This window comes from Amphiura filiformis, chromosome 13, assembly GCF_039555335.1.
Source record: "Amphiura filiformis chromosome 13, Afil_fr2py, whole genome shotgun sequence".
Classification (NCBI taxonomy): Eukaryota; Metazoa; Echinodermata; class Ophiuroidea; order Amphilepidida; family Amphiuridae; genus Amphiura; species Amphiura filiformis.
The window spans coordinates 42,501,188-42,520,604 of NC_092640.1; the positions used below are offsets into that span (position 1 = coordinate 42,501,188).

General features: G+C 37.4%; 1 protein-coding gene across 2 annotated transcripts in view; it reads left to right on the top strand.

The window, feature by feature from the left end:
* Positions 1-12,981, top strand: part of LOC140168382 (uncharacterized) — a 43,486-nt gene extending 30,505 nt beyond the window's left edge. For both annotated transcript variants that reach the window (XM_072191759.1, XM_072191760.1), the window contains exons 7-8: positions 8,397-8,528; positions 12,396-12,981. In XM_072191759.1, coding sequence (XP_072047860.1) covers positions 8,397-8,528; positions 12,396-12,624 — 361 coding nt within the window. In that variant the 3' untranslated portion in view covers positions 12,625-12,981. The remainder of the gene's footprint in view (positions 1-8,396; positions 8,529-12,395) is intronic.
* The last annotated feature ends 6,436 nt before the right edge of the window (positions 12,982-19,417 follow it).

Genomic DNA, 19,417 nt, shown 5'->3' on the forward strand with positions numbered 1-19,417 from the left:
TCAAAATGTCAAACTTTTTTTTTAATTGTTTTTAAATAATTAACTGCAGTTCATTTATTCAACCTCATAACAGGATCATACTTTAAAAAAATTTATGATGAATGAACAGACGTTCATTAAATATTGAAAAAAAACCCAAAATTAATCATGCCTAATTTGCATAATAATATCATGAATACATAATTAGCTGTAATTACCTAATTTGCATAATTAATTACTTTTTGTATATTTTTTGTTATCAATTGAAAGAACTTTGTATACATATGTGTGAAAAAAAACACGCACCTTTATATCATGTACGGTTTTCTATTGGCATCAATTTTGCATATTAATTAGCTGAACTTAGTCATTTTTTGAGATTTAATTTGTCTGCAGATTGGCCGAAATTGCTAAAATAGTATATTTGGTTAATTTATTATAATTATTCAATGATAGATTTTTTAATTTTGTTTTCTTTAACGAAGTCAGGAAAGATAGGCATTTAATATGTGATATTTAAATTAACGCTGCTTTTTCAAGCATGCGTCCAAATAAACCTTCAAAATCTCGAAATGTGCCAATTTTGTCATTACAGCCACTTGTGGCAGGATTTCATTCCATCTACGAGCATCTTTAAATTGACACTACATCACATTGCATTGCTGTTTTTTGATTTTTGATGCTTAAATACAGCTCAATAATGTAGGAACATTAAATAACGTGTTTCTGCTGCGATTATTTTTGAGGTGATATGCCTACTATAAACATTTAGATTTTCCACTTTTGGACCCAGGCCCGTAGCCATGGGGGGTGTAGGGGTGCGACACTAAAAAAAAGGAAAAAGGAAAGAAAGGAAGAAAGAAAGGGAGAGCGAAGGGGAAGAAAGAGGAGAGAGAGGGAGGGAGAGAATAGGAGAGGGGGAGGGGAAAACTACATTCAGTTCGTAATATAGGCCCTATTGGGCCGGTATATGGGGCCTTACAACATGTACAATGATGTTGGCCAGGCGCGTTGAGGTAATGTGCACAAAGAACAATTATAATGATTTTGCAAGATCGACAAAATTATGTGCGCATCCCATGACGGCCTCCGCACCGCGCCCTTCTCCAATGGAGATTAGCCATGGGAATAGGCGTAGATCCCAGTGGAATGGGGGACAAATCCCCCAAAATTGTCCGTACAATCACCCCAACATGTTGACACCGCCACCTGTATTGTGGGTTTCTGACCAATTTAACCTCATATTTGGCTATATAAACCTAAAAAGTGCACATTTTTGCGCGCTTAGCGCGAACGTATTCCACTTTTGAACCGTACTTCACCAGTTTAGTGAAAAATGCTAAATTTTTAGCGCATTTGTGCAATAAACTGATTTTGTAACCAAAAGGTGCTGGATTCACTTCAAGAAATATTTTTCTACGCCCACCCCATGTTAAAAAGAAATATACGACACTGGATATAGGCAGGGTGGCAAGTCAGTCCCCTCCCCTGCTCAGTCGATAGAAATGTTGAGACAAAATTAACGATTTGCATCTCCCTTTTGTTCTGTTTTAGACCCGAAATTAGGCCCATTTTGGAACGTTTAGTATTAAAATGGCAAAATTGTTGCGCTTCGCGCGCATTTATTTATTTAACAAGCCCATTCTGTGAGTAGATCTGCGAGTCGCCCCACTGGAAAATCCTTCTTTTTTTCATCTCAAACTTGAACACGATCACGAAGTCTTAAAAATGACAGTTATAATTCCATCCTTTCTATTATGTAAATCATAAATATGAGTGCTACTAGTAGTAGGGCAGCTCCTCTGACGCTTGGAATAAGCATAAAAGCTCATGAGCTGGATCAAAACACCGGGACTAAATTAATCAAACGTTGTAAAGGCCTATGCATATTCCTTCAGCACGATTTTAGGACACAATTGTCCTTGTTGTGTTCATTTTAGCATCGAAATTGCAATTTTTTTCGCTCGCTTCGCGCGCATTTATCCCAGTAATGTTCTTTTAGAAGCAGATCAGTGGGACAATTTTGCCCCCTGGCCCGGTGACTCCTTTGAATTTTAGCATTAAAATAGCCATTTTTCGCGCGCTACACGCGCAATTTATCAATATTTGGTTCACTATAGTTTCCCGGTAAAGGAATTCTGGGGACAGCTTGGAAATTGGGTTACAGTTGTGGGGGTGGGGTAAGGGGTGTCAGAGCCAGGGGTGGCAATCATGTTGCGCAGCTAGGTGCTAGCAAAAGGTAAATCAGGCTACAGGCCGATACCAGGAAAATTTATTTCTCGACTGAGAGAATGGTCTAGCGACGGCCCTGTTTGGACCTCGCCTCATACAAACAGACGGCTGCCAAAAATTGAAAAACGATGAAAGCAGTGCACTTTTTTAAATTTTGTCTTGTCCTGTGTCTTGTCTTTTCTTGTTTGTAACTTTGAAATAAAACAAAGACCAGGAAAGGATTACTATCAACGGAGCTGAGAGCCGTTGTCACAGCTCCATCCGTGAATGACGTGGTGAATGACGTAGTTAAAACGAGAAGACCATGTTGTTTTTTAAAGATTTGATATTAAGATAGTTTAAATCAAAAACCTAAATTCAAATAGTAATCACAGGCCCTTTCATGCCTTTGGGATTAAAGAAATATACTGTGATTTTTCTGTTCCTTTTTTTACATGCATTTGAAATATCAACAGTATTTGCGAGTTGTGTCGCCTTTTATTTTATTTTACTCACTCTGTTATTTCCAGTTAGGTGTTGATAAATCAAAGTAAAGTTCAAATAAACGGTGTGTAGAATTAATGTTCTTTTAGCTTTTTTAATGGTTAGGCCTATCGACAAATGTGACAATATTAAATAAAAAAAGAAAACAAACCTAGAATCATACAAATGACTTTTTGTTAACACTGATTAGGCCTACATTTTCTCTGCACTGATATAGCAACAAAAAACTTTCATTTAATTCATAGCCCGATTTACACTGGTAAGCGACCTCAAAAGTTTGTATTGCTTTGATTGCATTTTGCATCAAAATCAATCGATTGAGATACCAAGTACTTGAGATGACTTGAGAGTCCCAGTTATGTAATAGATGCGGTTGAATGATGGCCCGAATGATGGGTGGGGCTATTTTCCATATTTGGATTCATGACGTAACTCATCGACTGGTTTGGTTTTGGTCACTGTTTATTATAATGAGGGTGCACTGCTGGGGGTAGCGTACGGATGTGTAAGGACCAACGCCTGACGGCGTTGATTATGGTGCTAAATATTGCGTTGGTCCTGTATGGACTATTTGAGACTGAAGGGGCGAACCGGGACATCCCCCACACCGATTTACGGTGAAGGATATACTGCACAATAAGGGACAATTTGCAGTTGATGTTTTTGACAAAAACAAGATAACTTAACATGCTTAACAATGTAGTTTGGAGGCCATTTAGGGCGAGTTTCCCGACAGACGTCTTATTAAGCCCCCGGTCCCCGCACTCCGTGCATCTCCGGGTATTCATGCTTGTCGGTGAACTTTAAAAACACCCCCTTTTGCATCTCATTTCGCGAAGTTTTTAGGGGAAAAACACCCCTTTTTTTAGCGATTTCGCGAATTATTTACCCTCCGACAATACCCCTATTTTTGCTAAAACGCGAACGATATTTTTAATATACCTTTTCTGGCAGAAACGCGTATAGGCTGCTCGATGAAAATACCCTTTTTTTCAATTTCGCGAACATGTGGTTTGTAAAAAACCCCGTAAAAAACACCCATTTTTTGTGTGTTTCGCGAATCGCGTTTCTTCATCTGAAAAAATTTCGACGAGCATGAATACCCGCGGACGCACGGAGTGCGGGGACCGGGATTAAGCCATAGTCTTAAGGTGGCCTTGAGGCTACTAAGCCTAGCCCGCTCTCGAAGCCCGAGTCTTAACTCTAGCCGGATTTCTTCAACGCAAATTCAACCTAGTCTTAGTGGCCTTGTAGGCAACGCTTGACAACCTCGTCCCTTTCAACCAGCGACTTAATTGTATAGGCTGTTGGAGGTAGATGTACATAAGCTGTGGTCCTCACGGTTTACCGTACTAACAAGGTTGCCGTCTCATTATCGCAATGTTCGCGCCGCAAAGACTAGCCTGGACCCGCGGTCTTGTGCTTGGGCTTATACCGTAGGCCTACACAACTTGATGCAAGAATATTGTGTCTGTTTTTGTGTCTTTTATGTATTATTTTATTTCCACTTGTCTTTTTATGAGTCCAACTTGTATGAATGATACGTCTATGCTTTATACTCGTGATTCTTTCTTTGCATCCCAAAAAGGGTAAAACTGTAAGCCTAATGGAAAGGAATCGGTGATTCCCCTAAAAAGGAAAGCAACCAACGTGCTTTCTACTGCTGATACCAGTAGTCTTCTCAGATCTCACATCTCTCTGCTGGTACAATATTTATAATTATTTAAGTAGAAGATATAGCAATATTATATGCATCTTATCCGTAAATTCAGTTTTAATACTGCATGCATTATTGTTTCGTGTCAAATATTTACTATATCTTTACCAATTTTGTCCTTCTTCTATTGTATTAAATTGATGTCCAACCTGGTATAATATAGGCACTCCAAAATAATATTGTAATAGGCCTACTTATGAAAAGTTCGAGTATCAAACTATTAAGGCTTGGATATGAACAGGTGGTATCATATAGGTCTTTATGATGATGATGATGATGATGATGATGATGATGATGATCATTCAAAATGAGTAGGTCTTATGATAGCAACAGCTACTTAGAAAAATTCAACTAACTCAAATGAACACTAAAATAAAATGCTGAAATATTCAACTAAATCGAACAATTAATTACCCACAGTGGCGTAACTAGACATTTTCATTTGGGGTGGGGTGGGGGAAAGCGGGGGCAAACATAATAAATGAGGGGCAGGCATCGTTCATGCTGTTTGGGTTTGTAAGGGGTGGAGTGGGTCTGAGGAGTTATGGGATCTGCTTGGAATCTGCGTAGATTTCTTTTTGACATGGGGGGAGGTGTGATTGAAAAAAAATTATGGTACAAATGCCATATTTAAGGTATTAAAGCTGGTGACATATAGGCCAATGGTACAAAAGTGGGATAAATGCAATTTATTTAACCTTCAAAATTGAGTTTTTAAGGTTAAAATGACCAAATAATGAGGTTAATTTACCTTTTCATGGGGGGGGGGGCAAGAGCCCCCCCCTAGTTACGCGACTGCTTACTCATGTTAATTGAAAGACCGTCAAAAATATGTAAGATAAACTTTGCGTTGCAATTTAAATAATTTTTAAATTGAAATAGACCAAGGCTTACGACCTAAGACCTGCTCTGAGGCAGGGCCAAGAAAAGCCGCTGTAAGCCTGGTCTAACAGGCTTGCGTAGACTACGGCTACAGAAGACTGATTTCGAGAAATTCAAATTTTACTGAAGCCTGGGGCTAATCCTACAAGCCTGGCCCACGGGCTAACGAAGCCTCGAGGCTATGGTAGCCGTGCTTCGGGAAATACGTTTTCAGTTAAGCCTGGTCTTACGACCTCTTAAGCCTTGAGGCTAGACAAGCCAATTGCTAAGCCACCCGTCGAGAAATTCGCCCTTATAGGCCTAAATGAAAATGAAAACGTGCCTATTCATACAGAAGGGTAGGCCTATTCGAGCCCCGCACCAAATTTATTGAGGGGGGGTGAGCCCACAGCCCCCGATTCATAAGCCTATGTAATTTTGTTGACAGAATTGCACCACGAGAGTTTATTTAAAAAATTAACAGGTTCATTTGTTTAGTACAAGTATATATTTTCTCCCGTCATTATACATTGGGGCCAAAGTGTTTTGTTTATAGGGCTATATAGAAGGATATGGCTTCTAAATTTACGACCTCGTGATCATACAGTAGGCCTACGTCATGCTACAAAGAGCGTTTCAAAACGTCACACGAAAAATGCTTTAAAACGATTAATTAATATCTATTCAAGTTTGTAAAAAGGTTATAAATGTAAAACATCAATAGGCCTAGGTTAGGAAAAAAATAATAAAAATAAAAATAAGACAAGCGTTCAAAACATTTATGAAAACCAAAAGCTTTTATCTTAATCATGTATCACGCATGGTAATAATTATGGGAAAAGTTATCCAAACAAGAAATTAAAAAGGCACGAATTTGCGTTTTAGATAAAATTTCCTGTTTGAAATTGTCTTGCATCAAAACCATTTGCTATTAGTATTATAGGCCTATCCAAACTCGAAAATTGACATTTTGACATCGGGTTTATATGCCTAGATGGTCGATCAGAGACATCAACATTTTTGACATTGAGTTTTAACCGTAAATGGTTGAATAGGAATAGAGTAGGCCTACATTTGAAATTCGAAAACGTTTTAATCGTATTATAAAAAAAAATGCTTTACGCTGTCCATGCTGTTAAAATAGGGCTTATCAGTATTGAATATTTCGTTATTCTAAATATTGCGAATTAGGCCTACTTTACTTAAATCAAACAAGGTTTAAAAATTTATTTTTTTAAGGATAGGCCTATATTCATGAGGGTCTAAGTAGGCCTATCCCCAATCATATTTTCAGTGTTTTCTTTTCTTGTAAACGAGAGCCTAAAGTATTTTCCCAAACGCCTCGGATCGGGTTCGGAAAAGTTTGAAAATAAGGGTTTAATTGATGCCCATTATTTTGTGTGGGAATATGCCTAACACTCTGAACATTCACAGAGTTAGGCCTAAACCATGACTGTCGAAATTAACTTTAAAAAGGAGGCAGAAAAAAAAACACATTAAAAAAATAAATGCTTTACGCTGGCCATGCTGTTAAAATATGTATTGAATATTTCGTTATTCTAAATATTGAGAATTAGGCCTACTTTACTTAAAACAAACAAGGTTTTAAAATTGTGTGTTTTTAAGGATATGCATGAGGGTCTAAGTAGGCCTATCCCCAATCATATTTTTTAAATCAAGTCTATTATAGGCCTATACTTACAACAAAGCTTAAAGACCTGAAAGTGTTTTCTTTTCTTGTAAACGAGAGCCTAAAGTATTTTCCCAAGCGCCTCGGAAAGTTCGGAAAAGTTTGAAAATAAGGGTTTAATTGATGCCCATTATTTTGTGTGGGAATAGGCCTAACACTCTGAACATTCACAGAGGTAGGCCTAAACCATGACTGTCGAAATTAACTTTAAAAAGGAGGCAGATATGAAAAAATAATCATCGTTTCCGTTTCCTTGGTCGATGGTTCATCGTCGACGCGTCGTGGATGTCGACTTTTACCCATGATGCTCTGCGCGAAGTAGATCAGCCAGGCGATATCGTAGGTGGCGCGCTGTATTTGGAATCGCGTCAATTGTTCCGTTTTAACATATAAGATTTTGAATAACTTGTCACCTCCGTACTTAACTCACATATTTTCAATTCCAGAGAATCATTACAACTTTCGCCAGAGTAAATTTAATGTTAAGATCCCTCAACCGAGGACAGATTATAAGAAACGTAGTTTATCATATAGAGGTGGAATCATCTGGAACAATTTAGATGAAACTATTCAAAAATCCATGACCTTGCATATTTTCAAAAATAATGCTAAAAGTGTATATTTTTAACTGTTGTTTAAATCTATCAATTTATGATGATGTACATTTTATTTGTACTTTGTTTATTAATATTTTGTATGTTATGTTATGTCCACGGCCCCAAGGAAGAACAACTTTGTTGATTTGGGCCTCCATGGTGAAATAAAGCTTCCTATCCTATTCTATCCTATCCTTCAACAATAGGATTATTGATTGGTTTAAAAGGTGTTTGACTGGCGCTAGCAAGCAAAATGAGATACATGTAGCAGGAACCTGAGGTACCTATGAATACGACCTTCATGCACATTTTACACTGTAACTCATAATACAGTTTGCCGACTTTACGGTCACATAATGACCGGGTGTTCAGTTTTGTGCTGTGAAAGATCCTCGCCTTCCCTTAATTGTGATCTTATTTCTAATTCTATTTAGTTAGTTATATTACATAATTATATTACATCATTATGAGTTTGACAGAATGCCAAAATTGATGTTAAATCCATGGTTATGTGTGAATTATAGAACATCAGACGGCCTGGCACCCACTGCACCGTTAATTAACCCTATATGCCGCCCCTTTCACTCACTTATCAATTTGAATCACCATTGAATACGCTGACCTCTCTACAGTCCGATTCTTGCCCTCTAATTTAAGAAAATTCACACATAATATGAATTTAACAACAACAAGAATCGCTATTCTACGTTTTCCCAAACTCAAATGATGTATGTATCTACATAAATTATATTTCGTTCATATATTTTATAGTTGAGCACTGTATCTAGTGATGGTTTCATTGTAATTTCTCACTATATAAATTTTATGTGTATTTCAGGAAAAACAAATCAGGCATGACGGAGGATTCAAATAACTCAGAGGAGCAACAAGATACATCGTATGAGATACCTCATAATAAGGGATATCAAAGTCTAGGAGCTGACAGAGTTATACCAACATACCAGGAATTGTACGTAATATTTCTAATTAACCAACTAAACATTTTGAAAATCATTACACAATGCTCGACTAATATTAATACTTGAAGACCTGAGCGCAAGAACACCGTAAGTCCACTTGGCCCCTCAACATTCATGCACTAAAGTTATGTATAGTTTCTTAGGGTTTTATAATGTTTAATACATGTTCCAGGGTGAAAACATCATGAAAGGTTGTGAAAGATTTGTTTTGGCCCCTGATCATGTATAAAACATTACCAAACTATACGAAACTATACGCAACTCTAGTGTATACATGTTGAGGGGCCAAGTGGACTTACGGTCTTCTTGCGCTCAGGTCTTCACTTATACTAAGGTCAAAAAACATGTTTGTTTCCTGTAATAGGTCTAAAAAGTTAAATGTGAAAAGCGGTTTTAGTTTTTTAATCCATGTCTTGAAATGAAAAAAAAACTTTTTTTTTTGCTGCAAATTGGAATTGGAATTTACTGTGGGTCTCTCCGACACACACAAAACAATCATATTTCTTCATGTTCAAGAATATTTATAATCCCCTTTCAACCTGCCGATTAAAAACGGTATTCAACAAAAATCACAATAGATATTTTCTAAATAAGGAAAACATAGAATATATAAGGGTGCGAGCTGAGAGTACTAAATAAGAGAGGCGCTACTTCGATCGCTAAAGTGAGGACAGCGTGAGCTCGGTACCTGAGTAAGAGTTTGTTCGACAAAGGTGATTGTGAATATGTAATGATATGAATGATAAATAATGTGACGTAGCTACGAAAAGGATGATTGACAGCGCCGTATATGGTTCATTGGGCGGATCCATTATGCCCATTATTAGGCTGTTGTTGTGCAGACGTCACGCTCTGCGAACGGTACAAAAAGGTGACTGATAGATATATTACGGCATGGCAGCAGACAGACCGTGACCTGGGTAAACAAGCAGGGGATGCGACTGTTACACAGGTCTTGTCCTCGGAATCGGTATAGAGTACAGAGTACCGCTAGCCTGGTGCGAGTTGCTTACAACGAGTACTAGAGACATAACAGTACGACAGCAACTTAGCTCACTTCCGGTAATTTTTACCGGCGTGACCTTTGCTGTTACGTAACGTAATGTTGTAAATCAGATGGCAAATACAGTTTTTCAGAAAACATCAAAAAAATGGAATACATGAGTGGTTTCTCCCTTCATTTCCATATTGAGCCCATAGATAAGATATGAAACATGAGTATAAGGCAAACAGTAACGTGTAAAAAGTCCAATTATTGTGGAGAAAATGAATGTTTATTGTGCGCGAAGTAGCCTAAAAATGAGAAAAAATGCATGTCACGATCACCAAAATGGTTATATCTGCAACTATGCGCCAACGCCGGTCGTATGCTTTTCTGTAATGATAGACATTAGCTAACTTGAGCTTGTATTAAATTTTCAGCGAAAATGATTGGTGGAACAATCGAGTCGTAGGTTGGAAAGTTGCTTTCAAAACGGCTTCCCCTCGCAATCGTGCGTGACCATAAGTGACCAGTGTCAGCAGGAAAATCAACAGCCGGCCTTGTCCATATAATCGATTAATAATTGTCAGGATCGTCCAGTTGACTACAGTGATATTTATTTATTCATACAAAATACTGCCCTGTCATACAAAATATCGAAGTCAATATAAAACGTAATTTCAAGCCATTTGACTGAACTTACAAACAGTTTATAAAAGATTATTGTTGAACGAGACACTGAATTAGAAATAACATTGCAAAAGGTACGAGAATAAGTTAGCAGGTTGTGATGGTCTAGTGGCTAAGTCCGTGCCTGTAGTGCGTGAGGTTGGAAGTTCGAACCCTACCATAGCGGTGTTTTTTTTTGAAAATATTTATGATATTAGTAAACAACTTTCAGGAAGGGTTTCTGATCATTTGAAGCAGCAATAATGAGGTAAAATGAAAGAAAGCATTTTTTTTATCTTGACCGCTTGTGGTGTTCTATTGAAGATAATTAAAGCTACTCTAGACAACGAAACGCTGATTCCAATTATGTGTATGTCTGGGTATGGTGTAAGAACGGTATAAAAATTACAAATAATATTATGCCAAAATATCAGGTTTGAAATTCGTAAATTATGGCTGACGCTATCTTTTTTTTTAATATGTAGGCCTACGCATAAAGAAAGACATTGCAAACGTGTTGCATAGAAATATTTTTAATTGATCATAATACTGACGGGCCTACACCATAGGCCTAACAGAACAAGAGAGAAAAAAAAATCGAAATGCTGTAGGATTCGAACCTTCAACCTCTCGCACTTCAAACCACGGCGTCAACCACTAGACCATCACAACCTGCTGTAACATACTCGTATCTTTTGCAACCTTATTTCTCATTCAGGGACTCGATCAACAATAATATTTTTAAAACTGCTTTTAAGTTCAGTCAAATGAGGTGATATTACTTTTATATTGACTTCAATATTTTGTAAGTCAATGCAGTATTTTACTTGAATAAAGAAATATCACTGGAGTCAACTGGACGATTCTGACGATTATTATTCGATATAATGACAAGGCCGGCTGCTATTTTGCTAGTGACACTTGTCACTAACGGGACACGCACGATTGAGACACGGGCCGTTTTGAGAGTAACTTTACAACCTACGACTCGATTGTTCCACCAATCATTTTCGCTGAAAATTTCATACAAGCTCAAGTTAGTTAATATCTATCATTACAGAAAAGCATAAGACCGGCGTTTGCTCATAGTTGTAGATATAACCATTTTGGTGATCGTGACGTGCAATTTTTCTCATTTTCCCGGCCACTTTGGACATGTTCAAGCTTCTTTATTTTCAATATTATTCAACTTTTACTCGTTTTTTGTTCTTTGCACAAATGTTTGGTATCTTATCCGTGATCATGGTACACAATTTAAGCAAAAACGACCCGTGTCTCCCATTTCTGGAGCTATTTCGCTAAAACATGTTTGCCGGCCAAATTTTCAACATTTAGTTACGTAACCCGTGTTCACCAACCTGTAAAAAAATTCTATCGAACAAAAGAGGTCACGAAGTTGCCGTCGTACTGATAAATGCAACATTCCCAATATAAAAGTGATACATGTAGTAAAATCACTGTAAATGGAGATTCGATCCATGTATTCAATAGGTTAAAAGGAGAATGATCAAGTGATGCATTGAGCGGTTCCAAGTTGAGAGATAATGCAGTTCTAAAAAAATTGTACAGTTAGCAAAAGTCTTGTAAAAAAGTCAAAGCTGGTTAACTAGCTAAATGATGAGAATAAGAAATGATAGTCAGATATAGAGTAAAAAATATTTAAAAAATGTGGAGGCGGGTCTTTTTATCATGAAAAAGCGTTGTAGAATAAGTGTAAATGTGTAAAATAATGTTTACTCCAGTAGTGTTTTATATTTATTTTTTTGCGATTTTTTGCGATTTTTTTTTTTTTTTTGTAAGTGAAAAAAATTATTTAGCGCAAATTAAGCCGTCAAAAACGAAATGCGCGCTACGGGAAACAAACTTGGTGTTTTTTTTGGGGGGGGTGCTAATACTAAACATTACCACTGCTACTGATCATAGACTCTAAAATGATATTCTTCTACAGTATATGTACTGATTAATAGAAGGGTAAAATATCATATTCACCGTGTGGTCAGTTTTGTGCAGTGAAAGATCCTCTCCACTCATTTATCACTTTGAATCACCATTGAATACTCTGACCTCTGGGTCTCTATAGTCCAATTCCCTCTAATTCAAGAGAATTCACACGTAATATGAAGTTAATAAAGAGAAGAATCGCTATTCCATGTTTTCCCAAACTCAAATGATGTATGTATTTACATAAATTATATGTATATTTCAGGAAAAACAAACCAGACATAACGGAGGATTCAAATAACTCAGAAGAACAACAATATCATGATATAGGAATCTCATCCTACTCTACATACCTACCAGACACAGCTGAAGATTCAGATAATCCAGTGGAGGAAGAATATGATGATACGGGAATTGAAATACCTCCTGACAATATGGAGTATGAAAGCATAGGAGATGACAAGGACAAACCATACTACTTGGAGATGTACTGATATTTTGCGCACTATTTGTGGCCCCACGTGTGATGTGTGGGGGTTATATTATGGCAAAGATGGATGGATGGGTGGTAGACTGCCCAGCTGGCGGAGTGGGGCCACCTTTAAAAGTACGAACCGCGTAATTATAGTTTACATATTGTATAATATCAATTGTACCTATCAAATGTGAGGAATCAAAAGTTAATCACTGTCATTAATACACACCTATGACGTCGCGCTGTTGTTTTACCGCTAGATTATTTTCCACGAATGGAGCGATGATCACAATAACACGCCATTCGTAAATGCCTTTCTCTTTTCTCTGAAAAGCAAATACTTTTTTTGTTTTTGCCGCAGAAGTTCAGGGACATGTAGGCCTAGGTAAATTGGGTTGTAATAGGGCCAACCAAATAAAACAAAGTTCATTTACAATTCTCGTACCTTTCTTCGGCTAATCGTAGAATCATGCCTGATTTAAGTCCTGCCTTCGAAACAAATGCTGCGAATCAACGATATATGACCGTCCACGGCGAATGAGCCGTAAATTCCTCCACCGGTCAATTTTGTTTTATTTCGTGTTTAAAAAATAAACATCATAAAATTAAAAATGGTATATCATTTGACTTCAAACGATATCCAGAAGCGGGGTTATGGTTTGTTAAACTTTGCTCCATCAACAAAATTATAGCTTTTTACGTTTTTACATGTGTCTTTTTTTTCCACATTGTTGGCAATAAATATCAAACAGTCATAATTGGCGGTCATTTCAAATCATCCCCAAGTCAACGAGGTTTAAGAAAGTTCTCTCATTGTTAATTGTTGGTTATGCATACCTGTACAAAATACAATGCCTGGTAACCCACAACTTGAACAGGATTTAGCAATATAAGCAAACAAAGACCAGAGCTATTAAAAGTTCTATAGCCATCTAAGGTAGAAGATTATTATCCACTTCAACAATATGATTATTGATTAGTTTTTGACTATCGAAATGAGACGGATGTCGGGCCAGCTTAAGTTACCGATGAATATGACCTTCGTACACATTTTACACCGTAACTCAGAATACAATTTAGGAATTTGTATATATATATCCTCGGAATGATTCCATCACAAAATTACAATTATCCAAATTCAACGAAGATAAAAAATAGTGTCCATAACTGCATGGCTGTTCCAAAATCCAAAATCGAACACTCGATTCACAGAGAAGAGTATCATTGCTCAGGTCAGGGAAGTGAGACAGATGGAAAGTGGTCAATCTAACATCTATTGAATTATTTACGTAACATTCTATAGACGAATCCAACGAGCCAAGTCATGGTCAGGATTTGGTCGGACATCTTTGGGTAGCCGCTAGCACCAACCTGGTGTTTTGAGCGTCCAATTGTGCAAATAAAAGCCGCCTAACACCTAGAGAAGATGCAAGGACGAGGAGGGTTAATAGAATAATAGCTAATAATATATATATAATGGAGATAATTCCGCAGGTAATCCCGTCACATCTATTCATACATAGTCCTTTTGTTTGCAAGTACATCAATGCATAGATACCGCGCGTAGTTAATCCGATTATTATGTCACTTCAACAGCGAATAGACCAGCTGTATTGTGTTGTAAACTTTAATCTTTCTTTTGTCTACCTGTGTTTTCGCGGAAGGTGTAAAGCGGGTGATGGAATGCAGTTTAAAATTTCTGCCAAGGCCGAATCATTTCACATTTTGAGTGCATTGTAGTCGACGACTACCCAACTAAAGGCTGCTAGTCAGGTGTAGGAATGCGTGAATTTGGATTCCTCTATAGACGAATTCCACTCCATTCGTGGAAAATAATGGAGCGATAAAACAATAGCGCGACGTCATAGGTGTGTATTAAGTCGGATTAGAACGTTCTAATCCTTGGCCATTATCTTATACGGAAGACAGTTTGAGTCCCAGCAAACACAAAACGTTTTCGACATTATTCACAAAAGGTTAGAAAACATTAACAGAAAACGTTTAAACGTCTGGTTATATAAAGAGTATAAAACATTTTCATAACATTCAAAAACATTTTTTGAAAACTTACATCAAAACATAATGTTTATATTTAAGTGCTGACGAAATATTTGATAACATTTTTAAAAAGTTGAGTGTGTTTTATACAAAACGTTTTAAAAACGTTTTCATGACCTTTATATTACCTGACATTTAATTTTATTAAAACATTTTTACCAAAACCAAAATCCAAAATATAACCAGAAAACATTTTAAAAACGTTTTGTGTTTGCTGGGGTATTAGTGTTATTTTATTTTATTTGGATTTCCTCCGACTGTTTGATCAACATTAGTAATATTTTTTTTAATTACTGGCAAAATACAAATGTAACAAAATAACAGTACAATTACACACACTTCAGTAATTCAGGATGTGTGATGGGCTAAAGTCCAAACACAGAAGTGTCCACTCATTCTGCAGATGTTGTATGCTGTAGTTAACAAAAAGTATCAAATGTATTTTAGGGGGGCGCAGAGAGACGAATATTGGCTACAATAGGTTGATTTTGCAGATTTGAAGAGTTTGCACACCCAATTCACCACACTCCCATCCCATCCCCACTCCCGTTCGCCAATGGTTACCATTAATTACAAGTTGCAAGCTTTAAACCAATCTAGATTTTATTGGTACTGTCTTCAAAAACAGGCATGCTACATGAAGCATGACCTCTTCGGGGATTCTTTTTGTTTATGGTGACTGAAATTGTCCTTCTTCTCCCCTTTGGACCCATGGGGAGTTTGATGTAAATATTAAGTATACCGCTTATGCTATAATCAAATAAGACTAAAATACGTAAGAGTAGATGTATATAATACATTAAAGCCATGATCACATGGGTGCTAACTTCTATGGTAGTGTAACACAGAGGTAGTGCAAGGTCATCTTTTAACACTGATACTTGTTCACACAATCCCTTCCCATCCCGGCTTCCACTGATCTTCACACTATTTCATGTTAAACAGCGTTGCTAACTGCGTGTTTCCACAGAGCGCCATTTTCCGAATCATAGCATACCATGCCCAGTGGCGTACCGTGGCCGTTCCTACCCCGGGGGGCTAAGAAAATTTAAATTTTGCCGCCCCTTGCAGCAACAGTCCGAAAAGGTGGACCCAAATTTTTCCCAGCCAGGACGGCTCTCGAAAATTTACATTTTACAGGTGTTACACCACCCTAATACCCACTCAGCTTAAAGCTGTCGCCCTGTTGACAGTCACAAATGTATACTTTTATTATTTTTCAATAATGTTTTGCCCTTTTTCCATCGTAATTATTCTTGCCGCACCTTAAGTCCCGCCTTTTTCTCTTTTGTTACTCTTTTTTCCGCCCCTTTATCTTCCGCCGCCCCTTCTTTTTTGCCGCCCCCTACATTTACCCCGGGGGTGGCGCCCTCAAAGCCCCCCCAATACGCACATGATGCCGTGCGATGGCGGGTAACAAGATCTGTGGAAACATGCAGGGTGATGCCGTTGACATTTGCTTTTCCGTTAATCTATTACCTGGCATGATCCACTTCCTGAGGTGATCATGCCGTATAAAAGCGTGCAATGTTTGCTGTGGAAACAAGCAGGGTAACATTTTCCGGGTCACAGAAGTACGCAAACGAACTATATTAGATACGCATGGATATAACCACAGTGCTTTGCACGGCACGGGAATTGCTTTCCCGACTTCCGGGTGTTCGGTAAAAAGCCGTGCATTGATAAATTCAGGCAATTTTTGCTCTCAGTGGAAACATGCAGGGTAACGGTTTTCGGAATTTCAGTACCCAAAAAGCTCCAAATATAGCGGGGGAAAGCGTGCAATAATGGCGTGTCTTCTGTGGAAACACGCTGTAAGAGTTATCGCTTAGTGTAAGCTCGCTGCCACATAGATTGCTCAGTGCTAAATTCTTAGATCGGCGTTAAATAGTTAATACTGGTCTTGTTCACGCACATGCTAACACTAGCTATCTCAGAGGCAGCTTAGTGTTAGCCTAATACTAACTTAACACTGCACTGAGCCCATTTGAACAAGCCTTAAGCCTATATGCATAATATTATCTTTAGCAGTGGCATAGCCACATTTTAGAGACTGGGGAGGGGAGAATAAAATGAAAAATGTACTAATGGCTGAAAAATTCTGAATGGTTTTTGGAAATAGGTTGGTTCCAAACCCAGGATCCTAAACTAAAAGTCAACTGCTTTTTAATAAATTGTTTGTCTCGCCTGAACTATATTCAGGAAGAGATATTCCGCTGTACATAACCAACCATGTTCTATTTCCACTGTTATGTTTGTTAATTAAGATCATTATACTAACCGACTAAAATGGCCATGGGGAGTTTTACTTGCTGTCTTTTTAGTGGGAGACCCGGCAAAAATTGCATGTGGAGGCAAAAGAACTTTTATGTAAATATTATGCTGTAATCAAACAAGTACGGCTAGATGTACAAAAGGCCTAAAAACAAAACAACAACAACAAACAAAACATTTACCGAACGACCGACCCTTACTTTGGAACTTTATAAACTTTTTAGGCCTAATAGTGGTGCACATATTATCTTTAGGAGTGGTGTAGCCACCTTGTTGAGACTGGGCAAAGAGAGGGACAAAATTATAAATGTACTGATGGCCGAAAATGCTAAATGGTTTTAAGGATAGTCTCAAACCCAAACATCCCAAAATCAAGTTCAACTGTTTTAAAAAACAAAAACAAAAACAGAGAAGTGAAAAGGGGCATCCAACCAAGAAGGAAAGCAAAAAAATTAGAATGAGAAAGAAGAGGAAAGAAACAGAAATTGGTCAAATTCAGGAGTTAAATTGTTAAATTGTGACGATTGTATGGGTTTTTTATACATATTTTTCCGATACATAAGTCCCGATGTCTGCTTTTCTGTGTTCATTAATTGTGCTTTTTGATGTAAATATAATAACAATATTTTGATATTGAGTGTAAATTGATCTAATCACTAAAGGTATAACCACATATGTGTACAACCACAGTTCCCCATCAACCCAAAAACACACTCACACTTCTTACACTCCACACACACCCCCCACACGTACACCCCCTCACACCCACACACCCACACCCCAACTCATCTTCTAACAAATTTGACAGAAGCCAGAAGTAGTCTGTAACTTTTATTTTGTTACGAGACTTGTAATAAGCAAATAGAATGATATTAAAGTAAGAGACTTCATTTTTATTATAATATCACTTACACGTACAAGAGAGAGTACAGTTTATTTAAATTTCCATGGATGTCTAATAATATTAAGTTTTAGAAAGGCATTACAATGGACAGCATTCGTGAAAGCGTTCATTTATGTCCCACAGTTTGTCAACCGACGGGACCGTGAAAATTGTTATCACCCTTGAATCATTTTCTTAGTATGGGTTTCACAGAATACCAAGTAAAATTCACTCAGTCCTAATTTAGTTACTTTTGACACTGCTTCATGGTGAGTTGAAATTATCTGTACCCCACTTTACCATGGGATCGCTCTAAATAAAATAATAACCTGTCATTGTGATGAAGTATTGTTTTAACTTTAACTGATGATTTACAATTTTATGAATTGGTAATCGCAATCAAATAGTTGAGTTTGACAAAATGTCGAATATAGATTCGTCTCTTTGATAAATTTATGTTTAATTAATTATCTTGAATATTATCAAATGGATGGGATATGCCTACGTGGCATTAGTTTCACCTTTAACCCAACCAGCTATGCAACTGTTTTTTCCATGCATAGTCAGAACAATAAATGGTTAACTTTCGGGGAATTGATTTGGGATATGCTACCCTCTATATCGTGTGATCTCCTGCTCTAATCCAAGAGATTCAATGCGTAACATGTACAAGCTGTGGTTCGAAACTATTAGGCTACTTACTATGCTATACTAATATTATAATAATTATTAGTCTATAACTATTCTGTGTATGTACGCTTGCCTCCGTGTAACAATTTATCACAAAAATCAGCATGATGTTTGTATATTTTGCCACATAGACAATCATATAATATAGCCATATTGTTTAAGCAAGAAATGCGAAGATAGAAAAGGGAATTATTTAAACAATACAAAGCGTTTGCATGAGTAATAAGACAATCAGTCTAAGTAAACAAACACTGAATCCCTTGTACACTAAAGCCCGGTGTATACTCCATTTATCGCAACATCGCGCGAAGAAATTGAAATAATTACATATATCGCTATCAAGGAAGGTGTTGCTGTAGTTCTTGCAGCATGAAAACTCCTGTTTTTTGTGAAATCACTTATCGTCCGACCTAGACTTCCAGGTTGCTAATCGGCAATCGGCAAATTTCATGCGACGTGAACACATTCAATATGGAGCACTTGAAACGTGTAAATTGCGGCTCCAAATTTCATTACGGCCGCGATGTATGGTATACACCCGGCACATGAAAAGAAGCTGACACTAAAACTTATAGTCCGGTATCTACCAGGTTTTAATGTGCACCCCCCCCCCCCCCCAGGACTTTTTAGTTTCCTTTTATGGTCCTATAACACATTCAAGATGTTAACAAAAAATACTTCCCGGCACTCCGGCCATATTCAAGGTTAAAGGTCAACACAGTAGTCAAATTTCAAAGTTGCTCAAATCTGGTTAACAAGCACACCAAATTATTCCTCTCATTGCAAGGATTCAGAAAAAGTATAGTTTGATCTATCTGCGACCTACCTAAGCAAAAAGGCCAAATTTAGGGCGGTGGTCAATTTTTTTGGCCACACATGGGCCATAAACTAAAAATGCTCCGATTTA